Source organism: Gracilinanus agilis, unplaced genomic scaffold (assembly GCF_016433145.1).
Source record: "Gracilinanus agilis isolate LMUSP501 unplaced genomic scaffold, AgileGrace unplaced_scaffold15981, whole genome shotgun sequence".
In the NCBI taxonomy this organism is placed as follows: Eukaryota; Metazoa; Chordata; class Mammalia; order Didelphimorphia; family Didelphidae; genus Gracilinanus; species Gracilinanus agilis.
Window position 1 is genome coordinate 2139 of NW_025346897.1, and position 12330 is coordinate 14468.

The 12330-nt window shown below is 57.5% G+C and overlaps 1 protein-coding gene across 1 annotated transcript in view; it reads right to left on the minus strand.

Moving 5' to 3' along the window:
- LOC123254153 (lysine-specific demethylase 5C-like) overlaps positions 1-12082 on the minus strand; it is a gene marked incomplete at its 5' end in the record, with an annotated part of 14214 nt that extends 2132 nt beyond the window's left edge. The window contains 21 exons of the mRNA XM_044683212.1: positions 1-136; positions 242-421; positions 533-671; positions 833-1191; positions 1324-1604; positions 1680-1804; positions 2196-2377; positions 3795-3989; positions 4073-4192; positions 4690-4852; positions 4939-5120; positions 5595-5753; positions 5850-5969; positions 6098-6256; positions 6584-6765; positions 6860-6983; positions 7140-7274; positions 7810-7980; positions 8112-8234; positions 9809-9886; positions 11987-12082. The exon at positions 1-136 is cut by the window's left edge and continues 3 nt beyond it. Of these exons, the coding sequence (XP_044539147.1) occupies positions 1-136; positions 242-421; positions 533-671; positions 833-1191; positions 1324-1604; positions 1680-1804; positions 2196-2377; positions 3795-3989; positions 4073-4192; positions 4690-4852; positions 4939-5120; positions 5595-5753; positions 5850-5969; positions 6098-6256; positions 6584-6765; positions 6860-6983; positions 7140-7274; positions 7810-7980; positions 8112-8234; positions 9809-9886; positions 11987-12082 (3409 nt within the window). The remainder of the gene's footprint in view (positions 137-241; positions 422-532; positions 672-832; positions 1192-1323; positions 1605-1679; positions 1805-2195; positions 2378-3794; positions 3990-4072; positions 4193-4689; positions 4853-4938; positions 5121-5594; positions 5754-5849; positions 5970-6097; positions 6257-6583; positions 6766-6859; positions 6984-7139; positions 7275-7809; positions 7981-8111; positions 8235-9808; positions 9887-11986) is intronic.
- Between the last annotated feature and the right edge of the window lie 248 nt (positions 12083-12330).

The following is a 12330-nucleotide window of genomic DNA, read 5'->3' on the forward strand; positions in this document are numbered from 1 at the left end:
AGCCTGGGTCTCTGAGGTCCTGGGCAGACAAGCCCAAGAGCTCAGTGTCTGATCTGTAGAGGCCCAGCTCCTTCTCCCTCTTCCATCTGTCTCTCTTCATGCTCTCCGAGCCAGCATCTGCACACGGACACAGCACCTGGCCAGAGGTGAGGGTGAGGGCGAAGAAAACAAGAGTGAGGCCCAATGGACGGGGCGGCGTGCTGGGAGGAAGACGGAGAGAATGGCTTAGACCCTGCCTCACCTCAAGCAGAGTATAGCAGGAGTTTTTCTTGAGGAAGGTCTTGGAAGCTTTCTCCCGCCAGGAGTGGGCTGTCAGCACCTGCAACTCTAGCTGCCTCAGTTCCTCAAGGCCCACAGGCAGGTCCCGGCCCACAGCCACCAGGCCCTCCAAGTCATCCAAGCATGGGTAGTGATCACCGTTCTGAGGAGGAGAAAGAAACTCTTCGGGTAGCCTTCTTGGCAGCACGGGACCAAAGGGCAGAGTTGGACAGCCTCCTCCCTCACCCACCCTAGCTGAGCCCCAGAGCCTCACCTGGATCTCATCCACGTCCGCAATCCAGGCCCGAGCCTTGCCAAGGGCCTCTTTCAGGGCCAGGATGTTGGGCAGGTGGACGGGGAGGTTCTCAGCCTCTCGGATTATGGCCTCGAGGGTGGCAGGAGGGTGTTTCTGCCTGGCAAGGGAAGCAGCAAGGGGTTATCGGGTCTGAGTCGGCAGTTAGGAGAGGTCTGGAGCCCCAAACAAAGGGGGACTCCGGAAAGGCTTCTAGAAATTTCGATGGACCCTGTCCAACCAGCTCTCAGCAGGGCGGGGGGCATGCTTGCGAGAGAGTACCTGGCCTCCAGGCAGAGATGGGCCTTCTCCTCCCAGCGCTCAGCAATGGCGAGCAGCTCCTGCAACTCGGCCCGGGCTTTATCCACAGCAGGGCTGGGTGCCACACCAGCTCCTGACACTAGCAGCCCTCGCATAACGGCCAAGGTGCCCCGCTGGGCTGGTGGTGCCAGGGCCCTCTTCACTTCATCCAGCCAGTGGGCCTGCTGCACCTGCAGCTTCAGCTGCCCAGCCTCAGGCACCTCCACACCCAGGAGATGAGCCTGTTCCAGCAGGCTGGGTAGGTGGCCCAGGCTGGCAGGCAGGGAGGCCAGAGCTGTCTGGGCCTGGGCCTGAAAAGCTTCCACCTGCTCCAGGATGCTCTGTGTTGGGAAAGGAGGGGGAGAGGAAGGCAGAAGGGAGGGGTTGACTCTCCGACCCAAGGCCTGGCCTCACCTCCCCATGGCTGTCTCCAGGCCCAGCCAAAGGCATACCTGGGAGGGCTCCCTCCTCACCTTGACTTCGCCAAGCTGGTGCATGGCACAGGGCAGGCTGCTCATCTCCTCAATGAACTCCTGGAGCTCCTCCAAGGTCAGATGGGGGGGTGCTGCCCTAGGGACCCGGCGCTCCCCACCAGGCTCCATGCCCCCTGCCTCCCGACTGCTGACCAGCCTCAGAGCCCGGGAGACACAGGCCTCGGCTCGGCGCAGGCAGTCCTTCAGCTGCTGTAGGAGCTCACTGTGAGGGAAGCGGCGTTCTCGGGCCTCGGACTCCAAGGCCCTGAGTTCCTCCAGGCCTGGGAAGAGAGCCAGGCCTGTGAGTTTCTGGCTCTCCCCAGGAGCCCCCTAGTTGCCAGCCACTCCCTACTTACTGCGCTTCCGCCCATCCTCCAGCTCCAGAGCTGCACGCACTTGGCTGGCCCACGTATCGAAGGACTCAGCCCGCACCTTCAGTTTATGCAGCATGGCAGGTAACTCATCCAGTGTGTATCGGTATCTGGGTGGGGGAAAGTAGGGCCGCGGCTGGCAGTCTAGACCTTCCCCAGCCTCTCTCTGTTGCCAGGAATCCCTTTGTCCTTCCCTGGGACTTACAATGATCTCGGGATCCCCAAGCACTCCCACTTTCCTTTTGTTAAGAGGCCTTTGCCACCTCCCCTCACCCCTCCAGCCCCCTCCAGCCCCTGTTCCATGACAACTCCCAATTGAAAGATAGCCAAGATCTCTGCAATCTCCTTGGAGCCTCACAACAATGTATCGAGGTAGGTTACAGTTGAGGAAACTGAGGCAGACAGCGGCAACTTCCCAGGGCCCCCCTCCTGGCTATCCACGGCCCTTTGTTCTCTCCCAGGCCCGAGGGCAGGGCCTCCTCCGGGCCAGCACCTGCTCACCTTAGGTACTGCTTGCTGGTGGGGCATTTGCAGAGGTCATCGATGTGGGACAGGCAGACAAGCCCGTCAGGACAGTCATAACAGGCCAATGCAGACAGGAAGCATGTTGTCTTACACTTGGCACACTGGCGCTCATCATCAGGGAGCAACTCGAAGGCTTCCCGCTCTGCCTCTGTGATGCCCTGTGCACACATGAAGGGCAGGTCACAGGGTGCCCAGCTCTCAAGGCCTCGCACAGCCCCACAGGACAGGCAGAGAACACACACAGGAAGCTTCTTGAGGCAAGCCTTCAGAAAAGAGTTGGGACCCACAGTGGGCAGACCAGCAGCCTAGCAAACCAAGCGTAAGCAGGAAAGGGGGGCTTCAGGAGGCAGAGCAGCTGAGGCCCACTCTGAATCATGCTCAGCCACCACCGCCTCTACCTGCAAGGCCCACTGTGCCCGGCGGCCTTCTAAGGCTCTGCCGCCAGCAAGGCCCAGGGAAAATGGGACAGAAGTGAGCCGAGCATAGAACAGATTGCCCCCTGGGCCTGGCCAGTCAGGTCCCGAAGCAGTGAAAAGCTTCTGGGGACACGCCTCTGCTTGACACACGGCCACACTGCTCAGGGGAGAGAATGCCATTGGGAAAAGACAAAGGCCGCAGGTTGTGCTTCATGGCGTGGCCAAGGGCGGTCAGTCAGCCACCTAATGTCATGACCCTCACTGAGGGGGCCAAAGATGAAGGAGGAGAGAGGAACTCCGAGGAATCCAATCCCTCCTAGCACCAAGGTGGTCAGAGATAAGCCACGGAGGCAGAGCCAAAGGCTGGCATTCTCTACAGAATGGGAAGAGGGGGGACGGGATGGCAGGGCGGCTGACCGGAGGAGTTTCAAAGTCTGTCGTCCCTTCAAATCTAAAATCCACGTTCCTCCAAATGATCTTTGGTCTCTAGCCCCTAACTCTCCTGGGGGGGGGGGTGTCCCCCAGCGAACACGGCAGTGCCTCAAAGATGGCTAAGGCCCCCGAGGCCTCCTTGTTTCTCGCTGAAACCCCCAGGGGCTGGGGGTTGGGAGTGATCCTGGCCGGTCCTATACACAGCTCCCCACCTGGAGTTTGGCAAGGGAGCTTTCCGGCTCAAGGCATACAACTTTCCATTCTTCTCTATTCATGTTCAGCTGGGCTTTCAGGTTGCTGAGTTTGGTGCTCCACCCACCGGGCGCACGCTCCCCTCCTCCGAGCTAAAGCCGACCCTCGATGGCTTCCAAAATCCCCAGTGAGACTGGCTCTGCTAGTCCCATGACTAACTCCAAGGGTGGACTTCTGTTTCTTCCCCTCCTTTCCCTCCATACCACCAGCTGCCTTCTTTGCCCTGTGCTGGGCCCAGCTTCTCGTGTAGTCCCTGGTCCCTCCAGAGTCCTCTGAACCTCCCTTGGAGGAATGGAACATCGTCCGTGCCTTCCTGCCCCCAGCCCTTGACACACTCCCCAGTCCAGCGTAGCCTCCCAGGATTTCTCCAAGTCTCCTCTGAGGCCTCCCTCCCCCAGTCCCGCCCTGGCCCCAGGTCCCAGAGTCCCTTGTGAGCAGGGTTAGGCTGGCGGCCCACCACCCCACCAGTCATCACCTTCTCGAGGAGGGCCTTTCGTAGCCGCCGCTCCTCCTGAACCATGATGAACATCTCCTTGTGCACGGCAGCAGCCAGGTTCAGATCTAGCTTCTCCGGGCATGCAGCCATCTTGCAGATGAGTTCTTCATGGGAGAAGACACAGTAGCGCCGGAGCCGACGGTAGTGCTCGATACACTGACGCCCCGCGGGCAGCTAGAGACAGAGAAGGAGGGTGAGGCCAGCCCCAGCCCTAGCTCCAAGCTGCCCTCCTCTGGACGGCGCCCACTTCGACTCACCCAGTCAGCAGTGCAGAAGTTGACAGCTTCTGCAAAGTTGTAGCCTTGGTTGAAGCCACTGTGGTAGGCTCGGGGAAAAGTGATGACAAACTCCCCTGCACACTGATTGGTGCGGACAACCTGAGGAAAAGACAAACACGAGGCTCAGGGGAGGGGGGCAGCAGCCAACTGTAATTGCCTTCCAGGTTCCCAGAGTGGCCCAACTGACCGGAGATTGGGGGTGGGGTGGTCAGACACACCAGGGCAGAAGAAGGAGCGCTATGGAAGGCAAGTTGGAGACTGGCAAGGATGGGAGTTTGCCTAGGAAAGCCAATCTAAGATGCCCAAGGGAGAGAGGTCACAAAGCCTGTGGCAGGCGTCAGGGATGAGGTGGCATAGGCGGCTGGACCATGAAGCAAAGGGGCCCCACCTAAGACTCGCCTCTCACCTCCCACCTCAAAGAGCAGCCCACACTGCCTGCACGTGGATGGAGACAAAGCCCAGGAGAGAGAGAAGAGACACTTACAAGAAAGTGGAAGGCCACAGGCTCACCACCAATGTGCTGTCCTGCCAAGCCCCGGTTCCCACCCAACCCAGAAGGGGAGAGAGGGGTGGGGGGTGGGGATGGGGGCACTGACCGGCACCCCGTGCGCCATAAGTGTGTTGGGATTCATGAGAGTGACCAGCTGGTGAAGGAGATCAGGCTGGCTGTCGAATAACTCTGGTGTCAACTTCTTCATCACCTCCTCCAGGTGCTCAGCTGCAAATGACGGGACGCCGTACCACGTCTTAGGCTCGCCCCTGCCCATGGGGTAGAAGGTGGTCAAGGGCAGCAGGGTGCAGGCTGGCCCTCCCCAAGTCACCCTGCAGGACACCTGCCTGCTCACCAGTGGAGGTAGTTAATGGAGTAGCTCCAGTGGTCCTCGATGTGCCAACAGAAGGCAGAGAACACCATGCCCACATAGAGCCAGGGCACCTTCATGCCAGAGATGTCAGCATTGATGTGGCACAGGACCGATTGCTCAAGTACAGGCATGACATTCAGGTTCCAACCACTGGCTGCATACTCCTGGAGAGAGGCAGATATGTGTCAGAGGGTGGGCTGAGGCAGCAGCTTTGCCGCTGGCTTCAGGGAAGCCCTCCTTTTCTCCCCTGCCCTTATGGATGGTACAGGAATGGAAAATATGTGGCATCCCCATTTTTGGGGGGATGAGACAAAGGCTTAAGAGATGAAATGGCTTGTGCTGGAGTACATGCACCCACGGGGTAGGTGGCAAGGAGCCAGAATGTGCCCCTGGGACCTTCTTGGCTCAAGGACTAGGCAGGCCCAGGCCCACCTCTTCCATGGAGCAATCACAGTCAGAAAGGCCTCTTGGCCCGACAGCGCTAACATCTGTAGTCCCGGGAGGTCAATGCCCCACAGCCGGGAGAGAATGAAGCCAGACTGGGTCTAGCGGGGCAGCAACAGTTATCACTCTCTCATCAGAACCAGCCTGAATCCCCCCCTCCCCCCCTCCCCCTTGTGTTAGGCCTTGGCCCACACCTCCTCCTCAGGGGACAGGTGCCTTGTGCTGTCACTGATGGGGAAGCCACTGCCAAATTCCTTGGAGTGGATGTCAGCCCCATACTCTACGGTCACATCTTCTTCAATGCTGTTCACAAGACGCCAGAATTCTTTCTCCACCAACTCTGTGGGTACCATCTGCAGGTACAAAGGGGGTCGGGGAGGGTCAAACCACCTAGCCAGCTCTGGCCTTCGAGCCCTCCACCTAGAACCCACCCGGCCCGAGGCACGCACGTGCACAGGCATGTTGAAGTAGTCGGCCTTGAAGGAGTCGGCCATCTCGCCAAAGCTTTGCAGTGTGTATTCCCGCGTAGCCTGCTCAAAGCCAAAGGCCTCTGGAGGGCGTTTACATTCCTGCAAAGCAAGGCATAGCCACGGGTGGCTGCACAGCTCGGCGGTAGTAAAGTCCCAGGAGGACAGAGACATGGGAGAAGGGCACAGCCTTTCGGCCTCCCACCCACCTCCTGTGCCAAGCACCTTACCGCCATGACACACTTCGGGCAGCGCCAAATGCCCTTGGGGATCTCAGGCAGGGGTGGCAGGAGGCAAAAGATGTGGTAATTGTCATCACAGCCATCACACAGCAGAAGCTTGTCGTCTTCGTCCCCTCGGGCACACATCCGGCACACGTAGGATTCGATCTGGCCACGTGGAGGGAGGGCTTGCCACTTGGCCATACCCCACCTCCATGCCATCCAAAGCTGCCAAGACTAACCAGCTCCAATTCCCTCTGGCTCAGCTCCCCACCTTGAGCCATTTCGCTTCACCTCCCTCACGGGGGCCATTGTGTCTCTGCTAGGGCCCCCGTGGAACCACCGCACTTGGGCGACCCTACCCTTTATGTCAGGCACACACAGGGGAGAAGAAAGCGGAGCCACAGGACCCACCCAGACCTCGCCCAGCATGTCGGCTCCTGCTCCTGCTCCTCCTCCTCCCTCCCTCCCCCAACTCGTATCCCGGCTTCTTACAAACTGGGCATTGTTATGGTTCCTTCTCAGCCGCATGGTCATCTTGGTGCAGGGTTCTGGGCTATGGCTCAGCTCCTCTTTGCCATCCACAAAGGCTTTAGGGGAGGCTGGCTCCAGCTTCGGCTCTGGGCCCACCTCCTCCTTCACCACTACCGTGGGGGGACATTCGGGGCCATCCTTATCTGAGGAGGCGAGGGAGGTTGATCAGTAGGTCTCGGCAGCAGCAGTCCACCCACTCCCATCCTGGTTCCTGCTCCCTCGGAGCCGTCTCCTCACCCTTCTTCCGAAGGCTCTTATCCTTGGCCATGAGGCCCAGGCCCATCATCTTAGGGCCAGCCCCGTAGATCTGAAGCTTCTTCAGCTCAGGGTTCTTCTCAATGTCCTCTTCAGTGGGCTCCGGCTGAGGGGGTGGAAGAGAGGCACGTGGGTATGTGTAAGAAGCTGGGGAGGTGGGGGAAGGAAGCAGACAGGCCCTAAGCCAAGGCCTGGGATCCCCACCAGTGCTACCCTGGGGCAGGGCCAGAGCAGCTTGGGGGAGCCTGGGACAGGCACTCACATCAGGCTGTAGCCTCTTGGCCCGCCTTCCATAGCTGTTGAACTTGGAGGGTTGTACCGACTGCCGCAGGGGGATGCTGTGGGGTTTGTACTCTTTATCCTTCTCTTCACTATCAAATGGCCTCGTGTTACACTGCTGAAGGGAGAGAACAAGAGGAAATGGCCCGGGGAGGCTTAGGGCTTTGTAGCAGGGGCAGTCAGCACACCCCTAACACCCTCGAAGGCCTGGCTAGTCACTCTCTGCCTGGAAGGCCTTGTCCCCGATTGAATCCCTCTTCCTTTCCCTTCTCCCCTCGACTGAGTTCCCCAACATGCTCACAGGAGTCCTTGGTGCCTCGGGGTGGAGCCGAGCCTATCAGCCACCTTAGCCATGGACCACAAGGACGGTGCCGGCTTGGAGGCATTCAAGTAGCCAGGGAATGGGGGGGTGGGAGCCCCACTGCAGGCAGGCAGCCTCTGGGTATCAGCTAGGTCAGGACTGGCAAGGGCTCCCGGGTGCTAACCTTGCCCAACCAGTTCCAGGAAGGGAATATATATACCAAGGTGACTTCCACACCTGGCCCAGCCTTAAAAGAGGTGAGCCCAGCTTCAGTGCAATGGGGCAACAGGGATGAGAGTGGGGGTAGGGAGTGTTACAGGCGCCTCTATTCTTCTCTTTCCCCCTCCCTCACCACCAGATTGGCTCCAGATTGGTACATCTCATAGGGGTAGACAATCCGCTCATAGTGAGAACGCAGCAGGGAACCAATGTTCTTGCCCGCAGGGTAGTTGAGGCGCTGGGCCACACGGGCCCAACGGCGGTCCTTGCTGATGGCCTCATAGCCTCCCTCCTCTACGACAATCTGGAAGGCAAAATATGGAGAAGATGAGGTCACAGGCCTCCAGAGCAGGAAGTGAGCCAGCCAGCCAGCCAGCCAGCCAGCCAGTCAGCCTCCCTCCCTCCCTCTATGTGTGCATGCCCAGAAGGGCCTACTTTGCTGAGGCTGTAGAGGTCCAGGATGCGCCGCTCCACATTGGGGATCTTCAGGGAGGAGCCCTGGATCTCCCAGAACTTGGCAATCTGGTCCAGGTAGTTCAGCTTCACCCTGGTCTGGGCCTAGGGAAGCAGGTTAGGGCACTGAGGATGCTTCCAGACTCCCTCTGGTCACATGTGACCTCCCTAATTGTCCCAATAAAGTGGTCTTCTCCTGAGAAGCCCTGGCCTCCTAAACTCCCCAGAAAGGACTCATCTCCTGGCTCAATGACAGGCACAGCCTGCCCTTCCTAAAGAATTTACACAGTAATAATAATAATAATAATAATGACAAAGATGACAATAAGAGCAATAATAGCTAGATGACGGTTACTATGGGTCAGATGCTGTGATCCTTATAGCAATCCTGGGAAGTGGGTGCTATTATTACCTTCATTTTTGAGAGGAGGAAATTGAAGCAGACAGTTGAAATGACTTGCTCAAGGTTACCCAGAAGTGCCCTAGGATGGATTTGAACTCAGGGCTTCTTGGCTCTAGGCCCAATGCTCCATTGACTATGGTGCCCTCTAGCTGCCACAAGGGCTTATTTGAGCCTTAGGACCAAAAGAGGGATGGAGAAGTTTTTCCTCTAGGACTCAGTCGGTGCCTTCTTTTTAATCATTAATTCATTATTTATTTAGTTTTTTGGCCCTCACCTTCCATCTTGGAGTCAATACTGTGTATTGGCAATGGGTGGGCAATGGGGGTCAAGTGACTTGCCCAGGGTCACACAGCTGGGAAGGGTCTGAGGCCAGATTTGAACCCAGGACCTCCCGTCTCTAGGCCTGGCTCTCCATCCACTGAGCCACCCGGTCAGTGCCTTCTGAAACATGTCTCAGTCCAACCCCCAGAAGTAAACCAAAAAGCTGAGGCTGGAGGGCAGATGCACAAAGGCTCTCTGGTGGCACTGGAGCCGAGGCCCTGTGGTTGCTAGCCTTGGCTAACACCATGCTCTCTGTCTGATCCTTGCTCCAGCTTCTGGAGATCAAGGAAGTAACTTTCCCCCAGTTACCAGAAGGGAGAAACTGAGTGCCACCCAAGTCTCTGAGCCTGTCCCCTTCCCAAGCAGGGCCTGAAGATAAGAGATGAGAACAGGGTCATCTCTCCTCTTAAGTTCCAGAATAGTCCCACACCCGGCTACCCAGCTTCTAGTATTTTGTTAAAAGGGGTGAGGAAGCAAATACACAGCCTAGGCACATATGCCCACGAGTTTGCTCTGCCCTTTGGCACCTCACATGGCCAGGACAGAGCTCGTCCCCACAGAATCTTTCTGAATTCCTTCCTGTTCTGGCACTACAAGGCTGACAATCCGGGAAGGTCTCGAGTGCCATTTCAGAGAGAGGAGAGACCAAGAAAGCCTAGTCCCTGAAGGCTGCCTAGGGCCTAGAGGAGGGCTGGTCATCCCACGAAGCCTTGTCAGAATGACCCCGGCTGACAGGATGAAGTCATCCCAAGTGGGTTTTTGGGACAATCTCTAGATGATATGACCCAGGCCCCCTCCGTGCCGCTTCCTCCTCCTCCCCCCAAGCAGGTGGACCTGAGCTGATGGCACGCAGGCTACACCAGGCCCACCAGAGCATCTTTGTGTGTCTGTCTGATCTTATCTTTGTTTCTGTCTTTAGCACCCTCCCTCCCTCCCTCCCCCCACTGCCTCTCACCTCCAATTCATTGAGCCTCTGGATCCGGGGGGTGAACCTAAAGTTGTCCACTTCCACAGCAAAGGGAGGCTGCCAGTCCTGGGGAGAGAGCAAGGGCTAAGATTGTTGAGTACTGCCCACTGTGGGCAAGGGCGGAGACAGCTATGGGGGAAACCCCATGCTGAAGGAAATACCTGAGGGTTGTGTCTGACTGCACGTTGAGCTATTGGGCTCTGGGCAGTCAGAGGGTCTTGGGGGCAAGCCTCCAAGGAGGAGGTCCTAGGAAGAGAACATAAATAAACCAGATGGACTCTCTAACCCTAACCCTAACCCTGGATAAGGAGAGAGGGCAGGGGAATGAGGGGGACTGAGGCAGCTCAGCTGTGTCCAGGCCCATTATGTTCCTGCTCTCCCTCCTCTAGCAGCCAGGAGGAAGCGACGCTCTCCTGGAGCCACACGGCGTTTAAGTCAGGGGCAGGACCTGAATGCAGATCTCTCTGTTTCTGAGGCTTCTCTGCCCCCACCTTGTCCCTCTAAAAGTAACCTTTAGCCCCTACCACCTTCATTTTAATAGAGGAACGTAGTGAGAGGTAAGCCAGAATTCCACGTGCCAAGGTGTAGATTTGACATTGTAGATTGAGATCTGGAAAAGACTATCTAGCCCAAACTTGTGTGCTTGCTGAGTAAAGTGAGGTCCAGAGAGAAGGGCAGTCCAGGGCAGTGGCAGCCCCCATTGGCAAGGGCAGCTCCTAGGGGCCTGCTGGCTCTGGTGGCTTAAGTCTCCCGGTTGCACAAACTATCGCTTGGGTTCACAGAATAAAGCCTCCTCAAGCAAGAAGAGCGAGAAGCACCTCCCCTCGACCTGCCTCACCAGGCCAAGAGGCGAAGCCCTGCCTTCTAGCACACCTAGGTCTGGACCAAAATCATATAAGAAATCGGGCCAAGTGTGAGGCCCTTAATGCCCGGGAAGGAATCCACCCTCCCCCTTCAGCAGCATCACAAGAGCTACTGGAGAAAACGAGACTGAGACAGCTAGTAGGTCTATTACAGAACTGGGGAGATAATGGAGAGAGGGCTGCCAGGCCTTCGCCAAAGGGTGAAGGAATTCTGCTGAGAAATTACTGGAACAAGAGTGGGCCGTAGGCTCAGGGGGCTGCCATGCCGTGCTACATCATGTCATCTCCCTTCTATTCCTCCCCAGCAAAGACCACAGAGAGTGGCAAGAAAAGGCTAGAGGCCTGGCTCTCTGGGCAACCCAAGTGGTACAGTGAATAGAGTAGACCAAGTCTAACGTCACAAAGACTTAACTTCCCAGCTCTGTGACCTCCCTCTTTTTGCTTTAGTTTCCTGGTCTGTCATTGCACTGGAAAAGGAAACAGCAAACCATTCCAGTCCTTTGAATGTGACTGGAACAACTCAAGAAAACAATTGGGGCACCCAGGTGGCGCTGCAGTGGATAGAGCTCCAAGCCTGGAGTCAGGAAGACTCATCTTGCTCAGTTCAAACCTGGCCATGTGACCCTGGGCAAGTCAACTAACCCTGCTGGCCTCACCTGTTTCCCCACCTGTCAAATGAGCTGGAGAAGGAAATGGCAAACCACTTCAGCATTTTTGCCAAGAAAACCCCAAATGGGGTCCTGAAGAGTCAGATGCAGTTAAAACAAGCACCTTAAACTCAACAACAACTGAAGCCGCACTGCCTCATTCCCCAAAGTTAGACCCTCCCTGGGGCATTCTTTCCAGTAGTCCCTGCATCAAGGAAACCCAGTGGAGGAACCAAAGAACCGCTGCTGCTACCCACCCATGCTGCTGAAGTGGAGGTGGCTTGTGGGCCCAATCCCCAAGGAAGCATATTGGGAAGGAGGAGGTGGTGGAAAAGCAGCTGGGCCTGGTCACTGCTTCAGGAAGTGCGAGCCCCAAGCAGAGTGGCTATCTTCCTGCCGACTACCTACTTTGACCGCCATCACTCTGGAGCCTGTCTTCCAGTCAGCTAAAGAACTGCAGGGCCTTCCCTATGCTTGCACCCCTCCCTTCTCTAGCCACCACAAAACATGGGGGTGTCGAGTGATCTCGGGGTGGCCTCTAAGCCCTCATCGCCCTGCTCGGCCCTGGATGCCCCTTTAAGTAGCTTTGTTCCTAGATATGGGCGAGAGGCTCACAAAAGGGGCAAGACGCCCCCTGGCCTAACCCGAACCCTAACCCCTGCTTCGTCCTCATCCAGAGCCCTAGAGGCCAGCTGGCAGCCTACTTGGCCTTGGGGCCCTGGCTCAATCTCCTTCGGGCCTCCTGGTCTGACCTTAACCGGGAAAGAGAAGAGAGAGAAATAGTGAGTGAGAGAGAAGGGAGAGCAAAGGGAGGGTGAGAGAGCAGGGGGGTGCCCCCAATCCAGTGGTCAGACGGAGCTGAGCTCCAGGGCCCCGCCCAGCTCGGCGCTGCCAAGACCACCCCTTCCTGGATTCCAAGAGTACCCCGGCGCCCACCCTAAGCGGCTTGGAGTGGGGGTTGGGGGGCCCGAGGGACGCCGCGCGCGCGCGCGCACGCGCA